Raw genomic sequence first — 26,773 nt, forward strand, 5'->3', positions numbered from 1 at the left:
AGAGAGAGACAGAGAGAGAGAGAGAGAAAGCAGGGGAGGGGCAGAGAGAGAGGGAGACACAGAATCCGAAGCTGGCAGCACAGAGCCCGATGTGGGGTCATGACCTGAGCCAAAGTCAGACACTTAACTAATGGAGCCACCCAAGCACTCTAGGAAGTGTCCTGTTCTATCTCATTTACAGCCTACCTCCTGCTGCATTCCTGCTCTTTCTACATGTATGATGTTAAAGAACTACTCCTAGATACATCCACTGGGTAAACATGAGTAAGGTCCACTACAAAGAATGAGGCATGACAAGGACAAAGTCAGAGAAATTCTTGATTGTATAAGGAGGGAAAAAAAAAAAAAGGACAAGAAAGGAAAGGAAACTCCTTTATTAATAAAAATTTTGTAAGTTATTTTCAAGTCCTGAATTGTGTTTTGGGTTTTCCAGTGGATTCACTTTGTAACAACACTGGTTTCTGCACACCAGATCTTGGGAAGAATCAGAAGCCCCAAGTTTGCATCCAAGCTTCCCTAGGACCAGGTGGAAAAGGGTGGGCAAAAGATTCAACTTTTTAATGAAAGAATTCATCTTCTGAGAGAGGAAAACAAAAAATTTAACTAGCCCTAAACTACAATGACAATACTAGAAAGGAAGTAATGTTTTTGATGGTCCCACCATCTTTTTCTTTAATCTACATATGTAATAATCACAGCTGCAACCAAATAAAATGAAGTATGTTATTCACTGGGGAGGTTTTCTAACTCCTACAGTTCCTCAGACTTCGGTGGCAGCCCCTAACGGAGAACCCAGTAAAAAACACAGATTTAAGATACCCACTGAGAAGTGAAAACCGGATGTGGGCAGAGAGCTGCATTTCAGGTCTCTAACTGGCAAGGAGAGGTGTGAACTTTAGAAGCATCATTTAACACCACTGCATTTGTCTCCTCTGCCACAAAATGAATCAAATAAAAGTTTCACACAGCACTAAATGGTAACATATGTACTACACCCTTGGGAAACTACTTTTTTTATATACTACATGCATATCAGATGCTATCTTGCAATTAATTATTGGTAGATTACACACAAAAAAAGTAAAACTGGGAAATTTTTGTTAATTGCAGGTTATATATGAATACAAAATAACTGTTAAAGCACCTACTGTAATCTTGGGCAGGCAGGAATTAGGTGTAGCTCCTTAGTCTAGAAGGCCATCACGCTATTCCACCCATACCATCAGCAAAGATTAAGATTATCACAGTCCACTTAGGGAACAATGTCCTGCATATCTAGCACAGCAAGGAGTGTGGAAATCAAGCCTTACAAGGCACAAAAGAATGATCTGGAACACGGACCTTAGAACAGAGAAACCTGTGAGGAAGCAAAGTGTAATCCTCACCTATCCACACTCAGAAGCAAGGAGCAGGCTGTGAAGTTTGAAGAATGCCCCCTGGGCAGAGGTCTAGTGCCCCCTAGTGCATTCAAAGGAGAAATATTTTTTTATTTCTCCCAAAACAACTACTGACAATGTGTTTATATTTGTACGACTTTTTTATCACTAAGTGTACCTTATCATATTAATAAAAAATGTATAAAAGGGAAAAGAAGCCTAATATCAACAAAGCTAAGTATATAATAGCTAATGATCTGGCTATGCATACTAATACCAATTGTTAAACTGCCTTTTACTTTAGACACCTTTTCATAGATACCATTATTTATAGGCTCTTCATGATTCTCACAGACCTCTTACCAACTTGATGAAATCTTTGTAGTAAATGTTTTACCTGGTGGGCATGCAAATAAGAGCAGCTAATATTTATTGACTGCCTGACATAAGCCTAATATCTTAGACATATTATCCTTTGTAATCCTCATACCATCTGTGAACAAAGTACTGCTATGACCCTCATTTTACAGATGAAAAGATGTACAGAATCTCATGGTTACTAGGTGAGACTCTGGCACTGGACTCCATGGCCTGTGATTTCTAACCCCTATGTCACATATCACCTCCTTGAGTAACAACGGCTAGCTCTGGACCAGTTGTGTTTTCAAACTGCACATACAAACATCCATATTATGTATATATTTTTTAAACTCAGAGTCAGAAAACAAATACTAAGGAATGACAACAACTAATAGTTACTGATGCTCACCGTGTGCCGGGCACTGTTTTAAGCAATTTACCTGTATTAATTTATTTACTCCTTGCAAACCCTGTGAGGCAGATACTATATTTCATCTTTTTCACAGTTAAAGAAAAATAGGGACAGATTAAGTAGCCTGGCCAAGATCACCAACATGAAGATTCAAACTCAGATAATCAACCTCTAGAGTCTACTCTTGTTACATAATCTTGTCTCTCAAACGTATTTCCCAAACTCCCTAAAACCACCTCTTTTCTCATAGTGCAAGCCAAAGAGTCAATAATCGCTTCTTTACTGGCTACACAATGAAAACAACTGTACAAGAGCAAACCAAGTTCTAAAAGTTCAATTCACAGATGTCTCAAAAGATGTCCTTCCCTACCTCAATATTGCACAAAGTGAGTCAAAACTCCCTCTTCACTGCACAGTTGCCAACTTTTTCAACAGTAAAATCAGCTTAGCAATTCTTTTGACTACAAATAATCTAGACTCAGCAAACACATAAAACATATTTAATAAACAGACAAACCAATGAACTGCCTATACCAACCCCCAAAAAAGGCAAAATATACCTATCAATAGGAACTGTCAAACATTAGTAGCTTCAGACCGTATAGGAAGAAAATGAACATGCCTGCTCCAAAACTCCAAGGAAGTCATATATTGAGCTGCTTGAAATTCACAAGGGACCTAACTGCTCTGCCTTCATTTTTACACTGCAAGAGCCACCAAGCCTGGAGCACTTCAGACCTGCACTGTGAGGGAAAAGTCACACACCATATTGTTAAATCATTCTCAATACAGGGTGAAATTTCAATCTCTGGCTCATTCTGCACTTACTGCAATATCCATGAAAGAAATCTACAACAGAAGCACAATGAGTACAATTTGATTTTTAAAAATATATTCAAGGCACCAAGCTGGGTATTTAATATAGTTTGCATTTCTGTAGTGCAATAGGTTTTCTATTTCAGACAGCTAAGAATCCCTTACAGATTAGTCTAATTTGCTAAATTGAGATACTCAGTGTTTTACTTTTCTTATCTGCCTTTTTATGGTCTATCTGGGTGGACTTAATTGGCACATCTGAGCAGATGAAATACCCTCAGTTAGGAGTCCAGATCTCACCGAGTAAATTAAGACTGATGCAGACAATTATGCACTAAAACTGGGAATGAGAGGTGTGTGCAGAGCACGAAGCAGAATTAGTCTTCATTTGTGTCTTAGCTTTGTCATTTCAAAGAAGCCAAGATTCTAAGAAAACTCTTTAAGGGAGTAACTTTTCCTTCTGTCTAAAATATAGAATCCTGGGGGGGGGGGGGGGGGGGGAAGAACACAGGATTATTTCTTGAGACATTAACTCCTAGAAACTGATGGTAGTAAGAACAATCTTCAAATCATTATGTTTAGGTTTCTTGAATAAATCTAGATTAAACTTAAAAATTCAGATCTTAGACATCAAATGATTTGGAGATCAAATGCTTTTTACAAAAAGTTATAAGCTCTACAATGTAATTTGGCCTTTCCTACATGTGACCTTCCTGAAAGTGCTAAATCATCATCCAGTGCAAACAAAGATCCAATTGAAGAATAAATGAGAAAATCCCAGTGCAAAGGGAGCCAGCTCTAGGCAAAACAAGACACAGAGGCTCTGTAGGGATAATAAAATGGAGACAGAGCAGCTAGGAGAGGGTTCTAGGAGGCACAGCCTTCAGCAGCATTTCAGGCATGGAATGGGACCCGCAAATAGTGTGGAACTGGTCCCCATCAAGTGAAGGCAGAAACCTGTTGCTGAGGCAACACTCCTCCCAGTCCATCACACGAACCAAGCTGATAGATCACTCCCACCTGACCCAATCCTCCTCGGATCCCTTTCTCTTCTCCAGCCTTCTCCATTTACTGCTGTCTTGGACAAATTATATCAGCTTTCTGGGCTCAGGTTCCTATCTCCTAGGGTTTGTGAGGATTAAACCAAAGAACCTATCTGACACAAAGCACTGCCTAAGTAGTAAGCGTTAGGTGATGCTACCTATAGTTGTTCTCATAGAACCTTTCTTCCAACCCCCACATGCCACCCTTGCTCAAGCCATCAAGGCCTCCAAATTTCCAAATCCAAGAGACTTCTCCAACATTTATCCTACTTGGCTTGACCCCTCTAAGCACCTGAAAATGCTGACAGCCTTTCTCCTCTAGAACTATGCAAGGATACAGCCAAACCCTCCAAACCAGGATCCAAATCGCCTCTGGCCCCAGTAGCTCCAGTGCTTAAGGGGAAGGACAACAGAGATACTGTTTACCCAGATGATTAAGCCTTGCAGTGTTAGAAGGTAATCTGTAAGATTTACATAATATATGGAGTCATTAGCCTTTTCTAACTCAAAGTTAGTCATACAAAACAAGGTAAAAAAAATGGGGCAGAAAAGAAAAATCTTTAAGGTTTAAAGATTTAAATAAATATATTTATTTAAATAAATATTTGTATTTATTAAAAGCCAGTTACAGGGGTGCCTGGGTGGTTCAGTTGTTTAAGCGCCCGACTTCAGCTCAGTTCATGATCTCACGGTTCACGAGTTCAAGCCCCGTGTTGGGCTCTGTGTTGACAGCTCAGAGCCTGGGGCCTACTTCGGATTCTGTCTCCCTCTCTCTCTGCCCCTCCCCCACTTGCACTGTCTCTGTCTCTCTCTCTCTCTCAAAAACAAAATAAACATTAAAAAAAAAAGTTACATCAACAGGCATGACTACAGATGCAGGTTACACAAGACCGTGAGGCAAATTCTATCCCCATCCACACCATACCTGTCAAGTCTTCTAGACTCCCTACAATCACCCCAAGTCCCCATCCAACTGGTTTAAGTTTTTGGTTTGGTTTCCATTACAGGAAGGGGGAAGCAGCTAAGTGCTGATTCTTAGTGCCACCCTGTGGTCACATCTAGATATTACACGTTCCACCAATTCACAAATGCAAGGAAAATGACATTTACAAAACCCTCTCCTGGCTTCAAATCCCAGCTCTACCTCTTAACAGATCATATTGGCAAGTCGATCAATTTGAACAAGGCATGATCAAGTGTTTGAATAGCCTACTATAACTGTAATAAATGAAAGGTACGTATACATAAGATCAAAGCCTAGAATGAAATGTAGACAAATGACATAAAAAAGAGGTGTAAGTAGGTGTTTTTTTTTTTTTCCATCTTAATACTGTCATAATTTCATTATTTAAAAAAACAAGGAATCATCCAAAGTTCAAGGTGGGGGGTGTGGAAAGCCTTCAAACCATTTGCAGGTAGCAGCTCAAATCAGTTTCAGGCTGTGATCTCAGCAGCTTAGCCCAGAGTACCACTGGATGATATATGAGGAGACTCAGGGACCGCCTACTGAAAAGTCTGTTACCTTGTTTCACTTACTGAGGTGGAGGTGGAAAGGGGGCGGGGTAGGGAGGAGATTTATTGCAGTGGTAATACCAAGCTGACATTGGGCTAGAGTAGAGAAAAAAGCATCACATTTTCAAACCCCAATGTCTTTAACCAACAATTCTTTCCAAGTGCATCAAGGGTTTCCTAAACGGGAACATAGTAAGGGCCTGTAATACTGAGGAACGCCACCAACCTCGCCTCAGAATTAGTGGGAGCCCAAAGTTCGAGCGCAGCACTCAGCTCCTTCCGCCCCTGACCTGCTGCCTCAGACACTGCAAGCTGAGTCCTGAAGATGCTTTCCAGGTGATTCTGAAGCATATGTTCTGATAAGAAGCAGATGATCTATTTTACACAGCACTTAGCTGAATGAACTGACCTCAAAGTTCCTCTCCAAGCCCTTTCCTATATAAACACAACCCACTTGTGCAGGGTACATAAAAGAGGATTTTAAAGTAACATATACACCTCAGCACTTTCGACAATAGCCAAATCATGGAAAAAGCCTAAATGTCCATCAACTGATGAATGGATAAAGAAGATGTGGTTTACGTATACAATGGAATACTACTTGGCAATGAGAAAGAATGAAATCTGGCCATTTGCAGCAACGTGGATGGCACTGGAAGGTATTACGCTAAGTGAAATAAGTCAGTCAGAGGACAGATATCATATGTTTTCACTCATATGTGGATCTTGAGAAACTTAACAGAAGTCCATGAGGGAAGGGAAGGGGAAAAAAATAGTTACAAACAGAGAGGGAGGGAGGCAAACCACAAGAGACTCTTAAATACAGAGAACAAACTGAGGGTGGATAGAGGGGTGGGGGAGAGGGGAAAATGGGTGATGGGCATTGAGGAGGGCACCTGTTGGGATGAGCACTGGGTGTTGTATGTAAGCCAGTTTGACAACAAATTATATATTTTTTTAAAGTAACGTATAAAAACTGAATCTGCCAAAAGCTACCACCTCAAAAAGGAAAAGTATATAAAACCTACTTATACACATTAAGTAATTCCCAAAGTTGACAGTGCATCAGAACGACCTGGAGAAGCTTTTTAAAAATTACGACCTGAAGCCCCATGCTAGATTTCTTGAATCAACACCTCCAATGGCAGGGCACCCAGGTGATTCTGCAAAGTCAGCCTGTAGGCTGGGAACCTCTGCTTCAGTCAATGCTCACTGCCAAGAAAATAAAGCCTGTTACTATTATATACTGTCTGGCACACAGAAATAGAAAAGAAGAGCTTCAGGGTGTGGGTTTAAGTCAAATTATAGATGCTAACCCTAGTTGTGTCAACAGGAAACAAAACTTACTTGGAAGGACATCCTCTCACTTAGGATACAACCTGACCTACAACCCAAGTCTGACCCAAGCAGTGCTCACTGCAGCTGGAGAAGGAAGCCAGAGTTGGTGACATTTGTTGTCTGTGCTATCTCTCAGGTTGGCATATAACTGGCATGAATGCTGCCGCTTCCCTCTGAGGCCCCCGTGTCCATGGTAGACATCACTAACGGACTGTAGCACTCTTTCCTAGAGAATCCAAACAGGGCCTCAGTCTCCCCCCCTGAACAGACTGCCACTGCCTAAAATGGGAGCTGTCTGGTAAGGTGAGGGCTTGTGCCCTACCTTCCTACAGTGACTGCTTAGAAACCAGACATCTCTGCAGACCACAGCCACCACACCACTATCCAAGGCAATCCAAATGAGAAATAATGTGTCTCCAAAGCAAAGCAAGCATGTATTTTCCTTTTCAATAACCTGCACCCTAGGGTCTTTTTCAACATATCTGAACTACTCAACAGACCAGGCCTTGCGCTGGGATGAATCTCCTCCACAAAGTCTTCCCCAAATACCTGTCTGAATTCATTATTCCCTTCACACTGCTTAGGGCCCAACTGTGCCCATGTCCCCTAAAAGACAAATTCCTCTCCGGAAACCCTAGCACCAGTCCTAGAGCACACACACACACATTCATGCAGTGAGAGCAAAGATGACACAATGAGAGCTGCCTCGTATCTCATCTGGAAATCAATCAGAAACACCGAGGTAACGAGGGCTGCTGATCTTTGAACACCTCAAGGGGAAAGGTGCACATATGAAATGTCTGGTCTTCTAGGCCACCCTTGACCCATTCCGGCTGTACAGACTGGGTAAGTAACACCTAAGTGTTCACCAGAGACACCTATCACTCAAACACTGCATGTGTGTCAATCCTATTAAGTCTTTATTTGGCTCCTGGAGCTCCCAGGCCCTAGCTTTCTACAACAGCGATGTATTTTAAGAAAAGCTAAACCTCACAACTAAGAGCAACAGCCTAATAGAAACTCTGCTGCTACAAAATTAAAATGAAAAAATCACGATGTTTTCTAGGATCTGCATACCAATGACATGAGTAGGAACCGACGGAATATTTACTTCAAAGAACTGGCTCATCCTTCCTGGTATATCCAGAAGTATGAAAATCAGGGAACACCACTGAGGAGGCAGCCTCAAAATGCAACTTAGTGCAGAGACAGAAGCAGGATACAAATGTGAGACAGACACATGAGCAGTTTAAAAAATGGTAACACTTCCAAGACTGATCTGAGGTCTTGGGGTGAAGTCAGAGAAAAGAAGGATCCTAACAGTTATTATCCTGTTCCAGAAAAGGTTACGTTGTAGAAAAGTCTTGATAGGAAACTCGCACTTAGCAACACCTAAACACAAAGTTACCAGGTTGGGACTGAACTAGAGCTAAGGGAAGACCTCAGACAGATGCTCCCTCCAGCTCAGAGAAGAAAAGGGATGAGATGTCTAGGAGTGACCCACTTTCACTTCTAAGTTTAAATGACCATTATAATTAACAGGGTTATAACCAGGACAAGTTCAAAAAGGGCACCTAGCTTAGGTACACATTTCTAAACTCTAACCATTAAGAAAAACTCATTTTCTGTGTTGCAAACTCTATGGGGCTTTACTCTGATTATCCATCCTCAAACCACTGCTAAGATACAGAAGCCTAAAGTCTTTTTTTTTTTTTTCACTCAAGGGAATACCATTACAATTTCAATTTGTCTACAAAGATCAGCAACAAGAAGTAACAAAATATAAAAAGCAACTGGCAGTTCTAAAATGTTCTTAATAACGCTTCTCAGTCCAAAGCATTTTCTTTTAACATCCCCCAATCCAAAGAGTATCAAAGGAGACGCAAAACAAACATTTCAATGTGGTATCTGCAGTTTAACAGCCGTAATAACTGTGGCCATAAAATTTTAAGAGCTATAGTATTTTGGTGGCAATTAGAGTTATTGATATTTCTGAAATTCATCTGAGATTTTACTGTAACTTTAGCAAAAAACTGGCTTTGGAATGGCTTTGGAAATAATTGTTCTACAATCTTAACATTATTAAGAAAAACGCATTGCAATGAATTTAAACTAAACCCGTATTTAAAATTCAATCAAAATAAACTGCTTCTCATCAAGATACTAACACATTTAAAAATTAATTTAATATTGAATGGGAAGAAAATATTGCTTCATTTACAATCAATATGTTGAGATTAACACTTTTATTAATTCTCTACAGTAGTTAGAAAGAGACTGACACCACTCAGCATTCAAGAGCATCCAGTGATATCCTTCAAATACCTCTACAGATATTAAATGTGCAAAGTAAAGTTAAAGTTGCAATGAGAAGTAACAAATGTAAGCCACTCTTCAAGGATGCTACTTAAGGTCTACCACAGTAAGTGTAACAGCTCTAAGAACTGGATTTAGGTCACAGTTCCTCAAACTGTGTGAAAAAAACTATGCCACCTCTGTTTTTAAAAGGTTAGGCAGGGGCACGTGTGTGGCTCAGTTTAAGCATCCTTCTCTTGGTTTTGGCTCAGGACATGATCTCATGGTTCAGGAGTTCGAGCCCCAAGTCCTGGCTCTGTGCTGATGACATGGGGCCTGCTTGGGATCCTCCCCTCTCTTTCCCTCTCACCCTCTCTGCCTCTCTCTCCCTGCCCCTGCACACTCTCTCAAAATAAATAAAAACAAACTTTAAAATAAATAAATGGGGCACCTGGGTCGCTCAGTCGGTTGAGCGTCCGACTTTGGTTCAGGTCATGATCTCACTGTCCACAAGTTCAAGCCCCACATCAGGCTCTGTGCTGACAGCTCGGAGCCTGGAGCCTGCTACAGATTCTCTGCCCCTCCCCCACTCATGCTGTCTCTCTCTGTCAAAGATAAACATTACAAAAAATTTTTTAAGATAAATAGATAGATAGATAGATAGATAGATAGATAGATAGATAGATAGATAGATAGATAAAAGGGTTAGGGAGTGTATGAGACAATCTGGATGTGGGTCATCAGTTCTAAGTAACAGAAGAAAAAATATCAGGACAATCTGCATTCATAAAGGCCCGTGGAAAGCTACAAGAAACAATAAACTAGACCTCCCTACATAGAAAAGAAGAAAAAACTGTGGAAGACTGGGAAAAAGCCATCCCAGGAGCAAACACTTAAAAAGTAATCTGCTGGGGCGCCTGGGTGGCTCAGTTGGTTGAGTGTCCAACTTCTGGTCAGGTCATGATCTCACAGCTCAAGCCCCGCATCAGGCTCTGTGCTGACAGCTCAGAGCCTGGATCCTGCTTTAGATTCTGTGTCTTCCTCTCTCTCTGCCCCTCCCCACTCTGGATCTGTCTTTCTCTCTCAAAAATAAACATTAAAAAAAATTTTTAATAAATAAATAAATAAATAAATGAATAAATAAGGGGATCTTTTTATCTTATTTAGCTGTTTTATTTACCTTTCAAACAGATCCCCTTTCCCTTGGACCTTGTTCGTGCTTAGTAAGCTCATGTGGGAGACCTGAGGCATGGCAGGGTCGTGCTCAGTGGGACACACTGGTATCTGCAGCATACAGACCATTTTCCGGGGCTCAGAAAAAATATATGGCAGCTGACTTCCTGAATGAACACATTCACCTTCCCTTTTATCTCATTTGCATCTTATACAGAGAGAGCCATGGAAAAAAGCCAAAGTCAATCTCCAGCATAAAAATGACCGTGAAAAGGAAGGGTATGCAGTGAGCATGAAATACACTTCTGGCAGCATGACGGGTTTATAATTCTGTAGGTGACTACTTTCTCAAGACAAGGAAGGAGGGATTTAAGAAAACAAGCTTATTGTTTCATACACCAAAGCTTAAATTTCAGCTTCTTTTTGGGGCAAAGTCCTCCACAATCATTTCCCTGCTTCAAAAGAAAACAAAAACCACCACTATACAAGCCAGTCTTCTCCTGACCCTTGTTACAGGTGACCTCTCTGAGTATAAAGGCATACATCTCACACTTTAGTCCTCTGCATGCATCTTGCCCTGGCCCTCCCCCAAGCTTTTCTTCTGAGACTCGTCCCAAATCTGAACGAAGATACAGAAATTAGAAGCATTCCGTATCAGCTCCTCTGGGGACTTGGGGGTTCTGCTGCTTTAGGAGGCTAAGGATGCAGGAAGTCCAACCTTTGGATAAACGGGGGTCTAATACATTAAACTGAATCTAGAATCCTTATTTAATAAACCTGCTGCCTAAGACAAAGCAAGCAGTACAATCTCTTTACAATCTCTGCAGACTGACCTTAGCCGCTGCTTATAATAATCTTCATCTCCATCATCTCGGCATCTCACTACTTTCCGACCTCCTCCTCCACAGGTGGCTTCTGCTTCTTCCCCAGAACTTGGAAAAAAGTCATCCCCCATCTCCTGCACCGTGACTTTTTTCTGCCGCTTCCGGTGCTTGAGCACAGGTTTCAGCACGGAGTCAGGGCCTTCTCCGGTCAGCTCAGCCCCCTCTGCCTCCTCCTGCTCCTCCTCCGTGGGGAAGTATTCGGACTCTTCGCTCTCAGAGGTGCCCTCTGCCTTCGGCCTCACGTCAGACTCCAAAGGCTTCTTTCCTTTCGGCAAGCCCACTTTCCCTTGGAAATGAAGAGCCCTTTTCTGCAGCTTCTTGATGTGCTTTCTCAAGCGCTTATCTGCTTTCGAGAGAACTTTGCTTCGCTCACTTGGTTTGTTTTCACTGAGTGTTGCGCTCAGCTCAGAGGTGCCCGAGGCCGCAGTTTTCCTAGCTGCTCTTTTATTACAAGCTTGCTTCTTCCTTTCAAAAGACAATTTTGCTTGATCTGCCAAATACTTTTCAAAGCCTGATGCTTCATCGAGCATTAGTTTTCTAGGCTTTTTCTCCTGTTTCTGAGGGATCTGGGTTCCAAAAGGTGTCATCTGGCCAGTGCGGATGAGCTCTTCCCAAGCAGCCTCCTGGACAGGCATGAGCATGCTGCCGAGACAGGATGGCCCCGGTTCTGAAAGAGGGACGACAATGCACTGGGCACTAGTGTGAACCTTTCCAAGAGTACGACACAAGGACTCACTTATTCAATAAACAGCACCTACAAACAACTCACATTTAAAAAACATACCGTGGATATACTAAAGCATATTGTACATAAAAGAACAGAATAAAATTTATTATAACATTCATCATACCATGTTCAATACACTCCTATTCAAAAAGGTGTTGTATGGAAACCAATCTGACAATAAATTTCATATTTTAAAAAAAAAGGTGGTTTCTCAATAACTTTTTCTAAAATAATGCATTATAAATACACTCTCTGTGTATCTAAAGACAGAGCTACTCATATACAACATACACATTTCTCTGTGTTTCCTCATCAATTAAAGAGTAGCCCCCAAGGAAGCAATCTCCGAAGTTTCCATGTCACTTCAAATACCAACATTCACATGGACTTAAATTCAAGAGATAGTAAAACAGAAAACATAAAGAATCAGCATGCACCTACATAGGTAAAACATAAACATTCACTCTGCACTGCCCAATATAATAGTCACCATGTGGCTTTTTAAGTTGAAAATTCAGTTCCTCAGATGCACTTGCCGTATTTCAAGTGCTCAATGAGCCATATGTGGCTAATGGCTACCATAATGGACAACACAGACAGCATTTCCAGCATTGCAAACAGGTCTACTGGACAGCACTGTGTTAAATGTGCAAAGTTAACTAACAGAAAAGAGAAATAAAAATTGGAAGTTCTGCCTAGCAATATAAAGTCACCCAGATATCATCCCTCTTTCGTTAGCTGAACTTAATCTCTGGCAAAATTATTTCACCCACAGCCAAAATATAAACGTAAGTAAGGCTGAACAGGAAGAATCCATATTCTAAAAATCTACATTTCTTGTAACCAGTGTTCACTAAACTTGCAGTGAAGAACAATACACATCAGAAAGGGCACAAATACTAAATGTACAGCTTAGTGAATTTTCAGAAAAAAAACATACCCATACACCGACAGCCAGATCAAGAAACAGAAATCACTACTACCCCCAGATGCACCAGCCTTCATGGCACCCTCCAGCCTCCACCCCCCCTAAAATAATAACTGACCATACCATTAACGCTACAAACAAGCTGTACCTAGCTTTGAACTTTATGTAAATGGAAATGTTTGTACTCTTACATCTGGCTTTTTTGCTATAAACATGCTTGTGAGAGTCATCCTTATTGCTGAATATCGTTGCAGTTTGTTAATTCTCATGGCTGTTAGTATTATATTATACAAGTATACTATAATTTTTCCATTCCACTGTTAATGGACATTTGGGTGGTTTCCAGGTTTTAGCTACTATGAATTATGTTGCTATGAATATTCCAGTACACCTCCTTCAGAAATACATTTATACATAATTCTTTGGGTATGTTAAGCTCTAGCAGACACTGCCAAATGGTTTTCCAAAGTGGTCCTATTAATTTTAAGTTCTACCAACAGTGTTTGAGAGTTTCAATTCTTACCATTTTAGCTATTCTGGTAGTTGTGTAATGGTACCACTTTGTGGTTGTAATTTGTGTCTCTCTACTAACTGATGAACTAGGGCACCTCTTCATAGGTTTACTGACCTTCTGAATAGCTTCTTTTGAAGACAATGTTCAAGTCTTTAGCCCTTTCCTAAGAGTCCTTTAATACACTCTGGATTTGTGTCCTTCAATTATACATGTATTGCAAATATCTTCTCCCACTCTGCAGCTTGTCTTTTCCCTCTCTTAATGCTATCTTTTGATGCACAGTTTAGTTGCGATATAGGTCACTTATCAAATCTTTTTCTTTACAAAAAGCATTTTTGTGTCTCGTTAAGTCTTTGCCCCAAAATCATGAAAATACTTTCCTACGCTATACTCTAAAAACTTTGTGTTACCACTCACATTTATATTTTTATAATCCTTTCAGAATTGATCTTTCTACATAGAGTAGCAGGCCAAGACTCATTTTACCTTCATGTGAACCACTTACCGAAAAGACGACACTTCCCCATAGCACTGTACTGCCACATGCATCATAAACCAACTAATCACACATGGGTGGGTTTGTCTGCTGGACCCTATATTCTGTCCCACTGATCTATTTGTCTTTCCTTGTGCAAATACCCACTGTCTTACTTACTGCACCTTAATCACGGGCCTTGATATTCTGTTCCTCTTCAAGACACACTCTTCTCAGGATGCCTGTGTAGCTTAGTCAGTTGAGCATCTGACTCCTGATTTCAGCTCAGGTCATGATCTCTCAGTTCGTAAGATAGAGCCCCCACATTGGGCTCTGTGCTGACGGTGCAGACCCTACATGGGATTCTTTCTTCCCTCTCTCTCTGTCTCTCCCAGGTTCACGCGCTCTCTCCAAATAAATAAATAACCTTTAAAAAAAGAACGGGGGGAAGGGTGCCTGGGTGGCTCAGTTGGTTGAGTGTCCGACTTCAGCTCAGGTCATGATCTCGTGGTTCAGTTCATGAGTTCGAGCCCTACATCAAGCTCTGTGCTGACAGCTCAGAGCCTGGAGCCTGTTTCAGATTCTGTGTCTCCCTCTCTCTCTCTGCCCCTTCCCCGCTCATGCTCTGTCTCTCAAAAATAAACATCAAAAAAAATTTTTTTTTTAAATCGACTTTTCTTGGCCCAATACATTTTTATATCAATTTTAGAATTAGCTTGTTAATGCCCCCACCCTCACCCTATACTTCCCACCCCACACCCTCTCTCTAAAACAAAAACAAAACAAACAAAAAAACCACTATGGAAATGGTCAGAGGGCCAAAAGGAAAACCAGTAGAGACTGGGATCCTGGAAGGCACAGAAGTATCAGCTGCTACAGACAGGCCAGGCGGAACAAGAACGAAAAGGGGCTTTTGGAATTGGGGAAGTCTATTAATCCTGGGCAGTTTTACCAAAGAAGCAAGAGAAGGTACAATGCAGTGGCAGGTTTTAGGCAGCCGGACAGGAACAACGAGAACACGGAACCTCAGCAGGAGAAAGCCTTGGTTACAAGCCCAACGAATTCAGAGACTGAACTTTTAAAAGTCCATGTCTCTAATTTTTTTTTTCAATGTTTATTTATTTGTTGAGAGAGAGAGAGAGCACGTGCACACTAGCACAAGAGGGGCAGAGAGGGAAAGAGAGAATCCCAAGCAGGCTCCACACTGTCAACTCAGAGCCCAACACAGGGCTTGATCTCATGAACCATGAGATCATGACTTAGGCTGGAACCAAGAGTCAGGACACTTAACCAACTGAGCCATCCAGGTGTCCCAGTCTCGTATTTTTTTCTACTGCCCTAACTCTTCATAAAAATTCCCCTGTCTTATTGAATAAGTTTCTGGAGCTGGTAGAAGACATTTACTTGGAAAGCTTAAATGCTAAGAAGCTTCAATCTATATTTCAAGTATTAAATGACTGAGCCACTACCAACAATTTCTAAACACACACCCACACATACACACAGACCACAAAGATATTTCATTTCAGAGCTTACGCATTTTCCCAAAAGGTTTTCCAAAAGACATTCATCCTACGCAGTAATTAAAACAAAATTACAGCCATAGTATAACCTGAATGAAGATGCCTTTTCATTAACGAGAAGTGATGCTTGGAAAGCCTGCCAAACATGTCCCAAAAAGATATGTAAAAGCAATTCTATGAATGTTGACTGATGATGTTGGGCTTAAAAATGTAATTTGATCGAGATGTTAGCTGTCTTTACAAAATTAACTACACAAGAAGGCTAAGTTCCCTAATTTATTAAACATAATAAATTATGTGCACCAGCAGCCTCTAGTAGATGCAGTTAAACATTTACTTTCATTCTTTAAAAACCCCACATGACTTAAAACAGATTTGGTTCTGCAGAAGTAGAGAATAAAATTTTCCTAATTCTGTTTCAACACTAAGGCAAAGAAACACATTTTTGGGGAACCCTGGCCATGACTGAGGAGATACCCTCCACCAACTTCAGGCATCAGGCACCAATTCAAGAACAAGGAGACACTGTTCCTCACCTGTATCCTCTTCCTCCAGACCAGCATGATCTATTTCAACTTGTACCTCTGCTCCTCCAAGGATGGCCTGGAGACGTTTTTGTTTTGCCGTGATCTTCTTTAACTGTTGTTCCTTAAATGGTAAATATTGAATACAGAAAACAGAAATGATTTATTGCTAAATACCAAAGATAAATGTAAAAACCTTAATCAAGAGCAAAATAAAACAGGAATTCCATATGTTACTATTATTAGATAGAACCTCATTTGAGCTACTGCCACTTTTCTAGCAGGAAGCAGGCCTCCAAGCATTTCCATCAGGCAGGCATCCCTGTCTGTACCCCCTCTCTTGGCTGGGCAGCACAGCTGTCTATGTTCACATGCACTGGCTCTCCACTGACTTGGGAGGTGGAGCTGCTCTACTCGGTTTTCCCCCATTACACACAGGGCAAATTATTAAGCTTTTGTTTCTGACCTTACCAACCAACGGGCTATGAGGTCAATAATATTCTCTGGAATAAGAAACATAAACACAAACATTCAAACACTTGAAACAGTCAGCCCCCTTTGATAATCTACCATATTTATGATTGTCCTTTATAGTATTCTACCCAATCACAAGATTTTAAAAGGAATATAGGGACGCCTGGGTGGCTCAGTCAGTTGAGCCTCTGACTTTTGATTTTGGCCTGAGTCATGATCTTGCGGTTCATGGGATCAAGCCCCATGTCAGTCTCTGCACGGACAGCTCAGAGACTGCTTGGGATTCTCTCTCTCTGCCCCCCCCCCCCCCCCCCGCTCATGCACGTACTCTCTCTCTCAAAATAAACATTTAAAAAAAAAAAGGAATACACATTTTGATATACCCTTTTACCCTCCCACCCATGACACCTCTTTGTCTTTTCTCCCTCTACACCACCAGAGCTCAGCTATGCAGCCATTCTTAGGGCCTCTCCAATTAATTAGGCCTAAGGTACCTGGTTCTTCTCAAGGTCAATGTTTAAACACCAAATATGAGTATAGGACAAGGAGAAACACTAGATATAAATGCCACGTTATACTAAACTGCATTTCATTTTCTTTTAGTCTTTCCCTCATTTAATCTCATTTAAACAGATTTTAGGTTAAATCTCATTTAAAAATGAGAAAATCTCATTTCTCAGGGTACCTGGCTTGCCCAGTCAATTGAGTGTCCAACTCTTGATTTTGGCTCAGGTCATGATCCCAGGGTCATGGGACAGAGCCTTGCGTTGGGCTCCATGTGAGCGTGGAGCCTGCTTAAGATTCTCCCTCTCTCTCTCTCTCCCTCTGCCCATCTCCCCAGCTCTCTCTCTCTCTAAACACACACACACACACACGCACAAAAGATAGCCATTCTCAAAAAACAAAACAAAACAAACAGCCTTTCTCTCTGAATAGTCTAACCATCAAAGGACTACTTTAGAAAGATAGGAATATACAATTGAGTTACACTAGTACCTAAAATGGCCCAACATCTGGTCCTCACTACTCCTTGAAACCTCAGCTCACCAGAAGCCCAAGATTAGAGGTCTCTGCACATTAATTTGCATATTCCAACAAGAGGCCAGATGTCCCCAAAGCGGAGACCCTGGCTACCTGAAACCACTGTGAGCTCTGACCTTTGGGCTGCTATTCTGGTGAGAGAAGATGGGGTGGTGAAGATAATGGACTGGTGAGCAGAAAGCAGGAGGAACCGAGTCTATATGCGTCCACTAGTGGAGCTTAAATAAGATATGTAAGAACTTCACTCACTGCAGTGGGTCAACTGCAAGCACAAAAATATCTGCTAGTCATTTTGGATGACATTTTGGATCAAATGATCAACACTAGTCATTCCTATCTACTCCAATATATTTTCATAAAACACAAGTAAATACTAAAAGCTGTTTCAAACCTCATAAAAACAATGTCATAATTTCAGATCTTCCCTTGCCTGAAGTTGTACAACCCTCAATGCAGACCCATCAGTGTGGCTGGGTGATGACTGCAATACCTAATGCTGGCCTCTCAGAACAGTGAGCATGAGTGTGAGAGAGGTATGGCTATACCAACAGGAAACACAGCATACACAATCAGTACAAGCAGGAGCTAAGCAGAAGAAAAAAAGGAAATTCACACCACACAAGGAGACTGGATGAGAGGCCAGCATGCCAAACAGGAGCCTAAGCTGGGTAAAAGAAAGTGGCAAAGCAAGGAAGACCATAATCCTAAACATAAATAAGGCAGCACGCAACGCCAATAAGGGAACACTTTCTCAAACATGTGTGAATGTGTATTTTTAAAAATATTTTTTTAATGTTTATTTATTTTGAGAGAGAAAAAAAAAGAGAGATCATGCAGGAGGGGCAGAGAGAGAATCCCAAGCAAGCTCCAAGCTCTCAGTGCAGAGCCCAACACGGGGCTCAATCCCGCAAGCCATGAGTCGGACACTTAATCAGCTTAAGCCACCTAGGTACCCCTAAAAAATATTCTTTAACAGGAGATATTAAAGGGAAACAGCTGAAAAATTAAACATACAAAAGGAATTCAAAATTTATTATAGACACATGCTTCCCATATTTTAACTACTTTTCGAATACTTCCTAAATATTAAATGAACAGAAATGATTACTTTTTCAAAAATGCAATACTTAAATGTGTTATTTGGATTCACCTTATTATACTTCTGTCGTTTTACAGAATCTAGTTTCCTGTTGACGTCTCTGTTGGTGGCAGCTTGAGGGCTAAGTTGTTCAATAATTTTATTGATTTGCCTTAGGGATGTCCTACATGACCTGAAAAATAAGATACAGTGTCTATTTTCCACTCTGGTAACATTTTTTTTTAGTAGTGTAAGATGACAGAAATGCTAAAACAATGTCCTTTTACTTATTAACTAAAAGATAAAAGAAACTAAACCAGAATCCATATTCTTTTTGGCCACATATTGAATTTGAAGGGCTGTTAGAAGGTAAGATAACTGCTAAGCGTTTTCTTTGATCTGGCTGATTTAAACCAGCACATTCCCATCTGTAAGCTGTTTCATTCATTCTACAAGCATTTTAAGGGTCTACTCTATTCAAGAGACTGTGCTAAAACAGTGTGCAGTAAATTACCCTTTTAGACAAAAAAATGCGTATACATGGTTTGGTTGTTTTTTTTTAAGATTTTATTTTTTTTAGAACACTTTTAGGTTCACAGCAAAACTGAAAGGAAGGTACAGAGACTCCCATATACTTCTTGCCCCAAACACACACACCCTCTCCCATTATCAACAAGCCATACATGGGTTTTTAAAGTCCCATTATGGAAGTCACCCAAAGTTTGGGAAAGAACTAGAAATGCTTATACATTTTCTTATACAAGTCAGGTATCTGTGACAATTATTTTTCTTTCACAATATTGGAAGACTTACTTGCTGTAGCATTACATTTCACAGTGTGAAGGGGGAAAAAATCAACCTATGTTACGCTGCTCCTAAAACACACACCACAGAATGGTAAACTCCCAATTTTCAAAACACAAATTCAATCTTGACACTTAGGTAATTTGCTGTTTGTAACCTTTGTGGATTTCAGGATAAAAGATGTTATCAATGCAAGTTACTGGCAGTCTAACCACGTGTCACCATCGCTCTGTTAACCTGTGTTGTAATTCTGCAGCACTCCGCCGTCACCTATGCAAGCAGTAGGTCAAATGTAAAGGTGTGTTCATTATAAGGAGTCGAGCTCCTCACACCTGGAGGTCAGAGTACAAGTAATCCAGAATGCCTGCTACTCAAGAGGCCAAAAGAACACACCAAGAAGCTGCTGGCAGAAAACATGTCCTTTAAGTTCCCACAGCATCTGTACCTCAGCCTCCCCCACTGAGGGCAGCCAACAGTCCCACCTCTCCCCTCCCCAGCCACCCACATCCAAAACTGCACCATCCCTCCACCCATTCCTCTCCTCCTTCCTGCTTGCCTGACACAGCCTAGAAAACTGGTCATGACAGGGCAAACTGGCAATGGGGAGGAAGTTCAATCTTCCACCTGCCCCACCTTTTAGCCCAGGTCCAGGGCCTGTTTCTCCTCTAAAACACAAATGAAGTCTCCACAGGACATCATCTTTCCTACAGAGTCACAAGTAGGACAGAAGAAAGGAAAAACAAGGAGTTGTTTCTCATTATTTCTAGAAATACAAATCTGAAAAATTACCAAAAGACTGTCACTTGGTTTAGACACAGGAAACTGGAAAGAAACTATAGGACAAGAGAAAAATGCGAGGGGGAGGTGGGTGTGTTCCTGGTGTCTTGAGTAGGACACATCACACCTTTAGGTACACTTCTCCTGAGAACCATTTTGTGCACATGCTTGTGAGTTTTGGGGCACTCAGAACAGTACTCCTCTCTAGGACGTTATGCATACACAGGCTATTGTTGGCTGGACTGGGACCCTAACTACCATGTTCAGTGCTGCTCCTGAGGGAAAGGGCTAGGGTTCACACACAAGGCCAAAGACTGCCCTAATTGACCTCATCTTTCAAATTAGAGGTTCTATCAATTTCCTAAATTTCTGGAATACTACAGCTATCATCTGAATTTCTCTGTCACACGTAAACACAAATTCTGCAATCAGAGAAGATGGTCCACACTCACGTGAGGTCATCCAGGACTGAGCGATACTCTTTCTCTGCATCAGCAAGTTGGGCCGCACGGCTGGCCTCATGAATGGCGCTGTCCACCTGCCGAAGCACACCCTGTTCCAGCACGTCCTGGTCATACACATCCACACCCAACCCCTGCAGTTCAAGAGCCTGCGCACTCAGCTCCACCGTCTGTATCTGATGTCTGTCGATGTGCAGCAGGGCTGGCCCTCTCCTCAGAACTTCTGATGAACAGCCCTCGGCAGAAGTGGATGGTCCGCTGGCAGAGGAACAAGAGGGGAGGCTTTCCTCCACCTCTGCATTGCCGTCATTTTCTCGTTTTATTGTCATTTCTTGTTTATCACTGACACACTGACTTTGTAAACAGTCTTGCTCCTGAGCTTGGCTTGAGTGGGGGATTCCTGCATTTTGCATCCTCTACAGACTATCTAAAAGGAAAAAAAAAAAAAAAAGGTATGTAATAAGCTTTTTGGTTATAAAGAGTTGATATTTATATAGTTTCTTAAAAATCTTATAATTAAAGGGGGCGCCTGGGTGGCTCAGTTGGTTGAGTGTCTGACTTCGGCTCAGCTCATGATCTCACGGTTTGTGGTTCTAGTCCCATGTCGCGATCTGTGCTAACAGCTCAGAGCCTGAAGCCTGCTGCGGATTCTGTGTCTCTCTCTATCTGCCCCTCCCCTGCTCACACTCTGTCTCTCTCTCAAAAATAAACATTTAAAAGGAAAATTTAAAAAAAAATTCATAATTAAAGAAGCCTGATTTCTCAAAAGAGCAAATAATAATCCTCCAATCAGATATATTCAAGTTTCCAAATACTACTTTTCTTAAAAGGGTACAAGCTATACATATTCTTGAGGTTTGATAATAAATAAGAAAAAATTAACCAAAAAAGAAGAAGAAGAAGACGACGACGACGACAACGGCGACAAACCAGCAGGAAAAAATGCAGTAGCAGCAACAAAACACATTTGGAGAACCAGCCAATAAAGCTGGCAACCAAAATCTTGACTGACGCCCTGAGTGTCTTCTCCAAATCAACTGAAGTCATTGACTGCTGCTTTCCAAGTTAGCATTTTCACTGCATTATGGCCCAAAAGATTCCCAATACAGTGGCATGATTAACTGTGATATGCAAATTTAGTGAAGTAAGGAACAAGCTTCTCTATGACTCTGACACTGGAAATTTTTAGGCTAAACATTTACTCTAATAAACACAAACTACAAACAAGACATAAGAGCACCACTCAAATCTGAATCTGAGAAAGATTAAATACTCTCAAAAATAACCCCATTTCAATGTGCAATACAATTTGCTGCAAATCAGGTTGGCAAAAACAGTTTGGGCCTGATAATAATCCAGTACAGACGAGGAAGATCCACCCTCACACAATGCTGGTAGGGATATACTAAAGCTCTTCTGGAAAGCAATTTAACGGTATCTATCAAGATTTAAAATGCACATGACCAGGTATTTATTCCAGAGAAGTACTCACATGTATATAAGGATGTTTATTATAGCATGTCAATAATTTATTATAAGCGTTAAGTATTTTCAGTGACAAGGATATAAAAGTCTTGTAAAGTGAAAAAAAATTCCCCTAGGACGAACACATTTATGTTGGTTAAAAAATGTATATCTGTATGTGTGTGTATGGAATGCATCCAAAGTGATCTGGAGATACATATTAAACTATTGGGGAAGGGGAAGCAGAAGGAATAGGGAGGAATAAAAGAAGCTGTTATATTTTACTCCACATACTCAGGAACTCCTTGAATGAAAATGTATTCACCATGTTGATTGCGTAACTATCTAATAAATACATCAAAAAACAATCCAATAACCAACAGCCTTGCTTTTTATTTAACTGTGAATAAAGGAAGGTATCTTTCACCACTGAAATTTTATTCATATGAAATGACCAGAAGATCTCCCAGTAAGCCCCACTGATTTCTCATTAAATAAAACCATTCCAGTGGCCAAACACTCGGATACAAAGATGCCAGGAACTTAGCACCATCCCCTCCAGAGTAGCTCACTTTCTAGGGGAGGAGAAACATGTCAACAACATGGGCAGGTCTGCAGAAGAGCCACCAACAACAGGCCACCTGGATACAGAGGAAGGGACAATCCATTGGGTCTGGAACTAAAAACAAAAACAAAAACAAACAAACAAACAAAAAACCAAACATATACAAGCTAAAATTTGAACACCTGGCCCAAAGTTTGATACACAGAACATACTCCATATGTGCTGAATGGAAGTAAGGTTCAGAGAAGAGTCTAAAATAACAAGTCCAATGTGACAACTGAGTCACTGGTGAATTCAGTCATAAAAATGAGAATCTCAGAAAGAAAGCAGATGAGAAGCAGAAGGAGGGGCTGGTAGAGAGCTTATAAGCCACAGGTAACATGTCCAGCACGCAGTCAGAAATGCAAATCTTGGCTCAAGAGAAAGGTCTGAAGGAGATGTGGGTGTATCAGCGGAGCAAACAGCCCAAAGAATCCTAAGACTATGACAGGTACCAGAAATCCTTTCAGAGGGTAAGACGCTAACACGGCAAAGGTTAAAAGTGAACAGCAGAGTAAAAAGTTCTTCCTTTTTTATGCCTTCTGATTATTTTCAGAACAAAGGATCAACTTGGTGCTCTATCATTAGCTAGCCTGCATTTTCAACACAGAGGGCAGGATCCTGGCCCAGGGCCTTCATACTGGCTGGAATTAATAATTCCGTTGTCACTGTTCTTATTTGTACATATACAAACATTCCTTTTTTAGTTTAAAAAAAAAGACATTAATTCAATCACAAATCTTAATAATACTGTAGTACAAAAACAAAATTAAAATTACGATGTTTGGAAAAAACTTCTAATAATAGAAAAGAAGGGATGGTTAAAAATGGGAAACGATATGGCAAGTTCATGTAAGGAAGCCAGAAGGGATTTGGAAATTAGGTCACTAATTATCTGAGTAAAATAAGTTTCAGTGGAGCAATAGGGACGAAAACCAGACTGCAGTGAGTTAGGTGAGTAGATCAAGAAATGGAGGCCACAAGTGGGTAACCTACCCCCCCTAAGGAACCTGGCTGTGGAAGGGAGACAGCTGGAATGACAAAGTAATAATGGGTTGGGGGAGGGAAATTAAGTCAAGAAAAACTATAGAATGCAATAGGGGCAAGGAGCTGTATAGGGAGATAACCTACAGAGAAGGTTGTACAGGAGACAGTAGCAGGGAAAGACCAAGTATAAACGTAAACAGAAGAAACATCTTTCTCCAACTCTGGCAGAAGAATGATCTTAATGTATCTAAATCCGTAAGTGCAGAAGAGGAAAGCTGAGGTGGACCACAGAGAAAATATCCTGCAAGGCAGGAAGTTTGGGCATCTCCTGAGCCAAAGGACAAAGTTGGGATGGAGGCTGGAGAAGAATAAAAATCTGGAATAAATGTCCTATAGAAGAGAAAAGCTGATGGGGAACAAACACTGGTGATGGGTGTGGAGGGCCCCCCAAAACAATCCCCAAGGCTGTACAATTTTCTCCTTCAGTAATTAACGTAACAGTCCCAGGGGAAATGTCACTGTTGGGGGTTTTCTGAGCAGAAGTAGTAGAGGACAAAAGGGCATGGATACAGATGCTGAGGAGGAGACTAGTTCAAGTAACTGAACTTGGGGTCCAAGCTGAGGGGGGGGGGGTAAGCTGGAAGGGACTGGAATAGGAAGACAGGGAAGGAGAGAGGGAGACATCAAGAAGCCACTTGAAGAATGACTGGACCAAAGGGCAAGCTGGGAATGAGAGCTGAACCCAGGAGGTTCTCATCAGAAGATAAAGGGTTTCAGAAGTGAAATAAATCATCCATTCAACAATTTCAATTATGCCAGGCAACATACTAGGTTAACTAGTTTCTGTCCCCATAGACTTTAGAGTCTCTTGGGGAAAACATACATTTTAAGAATTATACACACGTATACATATTTGCACATACAAAATCTATGCTCATATATAAATTATATACACAAATGTAGTTATAGTAACTGTTATAAACAAACAGGATTTTTCAGGACAAAATAACAGAGGAACCTAATTGACAGGGCAGAGGTAGGTGTGAGAAGGGAGGCTGATAAAGTGATACTCGGGCCAGTCTCTGAAGGATGAACAGGATTAATCAGGCCAAAAGTGGAGTGAACATCTTGCAAAGAAATGTGTAATTTCTAAGGCTGATGAGCTGGGGCATTTGGGAAAATGAAAGAAAGGTGGAACACAGTGAAACTTTTTTACTTTATCCTACATGAGTAACTGAGTTAAAGTTGCTGATAAGGACTCCATTCATGGTGTAAATCTTACAGAATATCTTCTAACACTCTGCAACCCTTAATCATCTTGGAATAACGGTATCTTCATTATCCTCCCCTTTGAGCACTGGGGCTTCTGTGGGAAGAGCTGAATTGTGGTATGCATATTTTATTGTAACCATGCCTAACTGGGGATGCAGTGGGGCATAAGCGAAGATGGAGGAGTTGGCTGGGTCACAAAGGACCTGGGAAAACATTAACTTGGACTTTATTCCAAGAGCAATGGAATGATTTTTAAGGGTTTTAAACAGGGTGATGGTTATGACCTATTTCACGTTTGTAAGAGACCACCTGGGCTACTGTATGGATAATGGATTAGAAGAAACAGTACAAGGAGATGATGGGAGACACACGGGTGAAAAGTGACGGCAGCTTGGAAAAGGATGACAGCTATGACGATGGATGCTACGTGGGAAACCAATGTAACAGTATTTATATGTGGACGGCTCAATCCTCCTCCACATACTCCCACTTGACTATGTCAATGCCCAAAGCGCCTGACTTGAATTTACCCCGATCCTCTCTTTCAAGTAACAAACTCCAAACAGGGCCGCGCTGACCCTACGCGCCGGAGCCCACACAAAGCTCAGAAGTGATGTTCCGTGGCTGGCCGGCTAGCCTGCGGCCCCAAGGTTGCTACCTCCCGCCGCCCCAGGTGGGCGCGCGCTACTTCGTCAGTTCCGGCCGCAGGTGCGCCGGCACGGAAGGCGCGCGTCAGGCCCAAGGGCCAGCTCCCGGCCGCCCCCGCGGATGGGATCCTTCAAGGCGGCCAGATGGCCGAGGCGAGGCCGTGAGTGCCTGGGAGTCCGAGCGGGGCCCAAACATCCCCTGCCCGTCATTTAGCCCGGCCATCCGAACACTCACCCCAGGGCCGCGCGGCCACCCGTACGGAAACGTAGACGCCGCCACCGCCACCAGCCGTGGAAACTAGACAGGGGCCAACTGCTGCGCATGCGTCTTCAGTCCGCCGTAAGCACCGCCCCCAAGCGTGACCCGACGAGCGTGCGCGGGTGGGGCCTACTGTGCATGCGCCAGGCTCCCTGGAGCAGCGGGCGAGGTCACGTGATTTGAGGGTGCGGTATAGCCTTCACTTTTTACTTGGAGTTGTTCTTGAGTGTTGTCTGGGCAAACGGTCGGCTGTGTGGTTTGGGCCCGGGCTTCACTCGTGGTCAAAAAAAATACCGCTCTAGGAAGGCGATTATAAGAAACACAAGACTAAATAAAACGTTGAAAAAAAAAAAATTAAAAAAAAAAAAAAAAAAAAAAGAAACACAAGACATGTTTCCATAGAGAGAAAGAGAAAGGTACACGTGTGCCACAAGAATGTAAATGCTTGCAATTAACCGTGAAGTCCAAAGAAAGTAAGCTTGGGAAGGGAGCTGGCTTGAGTGTTACTTTTCAATAGCCACCCGCGGTAGACATTGTGATCCCTGTTAGTCATCTGGCACGGCTGTTAGCACGCCAAAAATAGGGAGAGGGCTTGTATATCTCTGTTGCCCCTCCACCTCCCACACACATACTTGGGCTGGGACGGTGTACAGTAGGCTTACATGAATGTCTTCATTGCATTAATGAGTCAATCGTTTAATAATCTGTCCTGATATCAAAGCGGTAAAAATAATTTTGAGCCAAAATGAGAAGTTTTGTTTGGAGCATTTGAAGAAACAAAATGTCCACACCTAGGTTCAGAAGGAAGGGAGGAAACTGATCTTTACCTAAGGAATAGCCCAGGATGTAGCCCGGCCGCAGTGGTAACGGTACCAAACAAGGCAGCATCTCAGCCCAGGGATCCCAGTGCTGGGAGAGGGTACCAAAGCCAGAAAGTCCTCTGGGAATAAGAATCTTTGTGTGGTTTTTTGTGTGTGTGTGTTTTGTTTTGTTGTTTTGTTTTAG

The 26,773-nt window shown here is 41.7% G+C and overlaps 1 protein-coding gene across 2 annotated transcripts in view; it reads right to left on the reverse strand.

Annotated features, from left to right (window-relative positions):
* Window positions 1-25,882, reverse strand: part of ERCC6 (ERCC excision repair 6, chromatin remodeling factor) — a 78,413-nt gene extending 52,531 nt beyond the window's left edge. For both annotated transcript variants that reach the window (XM_011287260.4, XR_002146483.3), the window contains exons 1-5: window positions 25,745-25,882; window positions 20,527-20,962; window positions 18,566-18,686; window positions 15,913-16,024; window positions 11,159-11,876 (exon numbers count right to left, since the gene is read on the reverse strand). In XM_011287260.4, coding sequence (XP_011285562.2) covers window positions 11,159-11,876; window positions 15,913-16,024; window positions 18,566-18,686; window positions 20,527-20,948 — 1,373 coding nt within the window. In that variant the 5' untranslated portion in view covers window positions 20,949-20,962; window positions 25,745-25,882. The remainder of the gene's footprint in view (window positions 1-11,158; window positions 11,877-15,912; window positions 16,025-18,565; window positions 18,687-20,526; window positions 20,963-25,744) is intronic.
* Window positions 25,883-26,773: the final 891 nt, after the last annotated feature.

The sequence above is a fragment of the Felis catus genome, chromosome D2, assembly GCF_018350175.1.
Source record: "Felis catus isolate Fca126 chromosome D2, F.catus_Fca126_mat1.0, whole genome shotgun sequence".
Lineage (NCBI taxonomy): Eukaryota > Metazoa > Chordata > Mammalia > Carnivora > Felidae > Felis > Felis catus.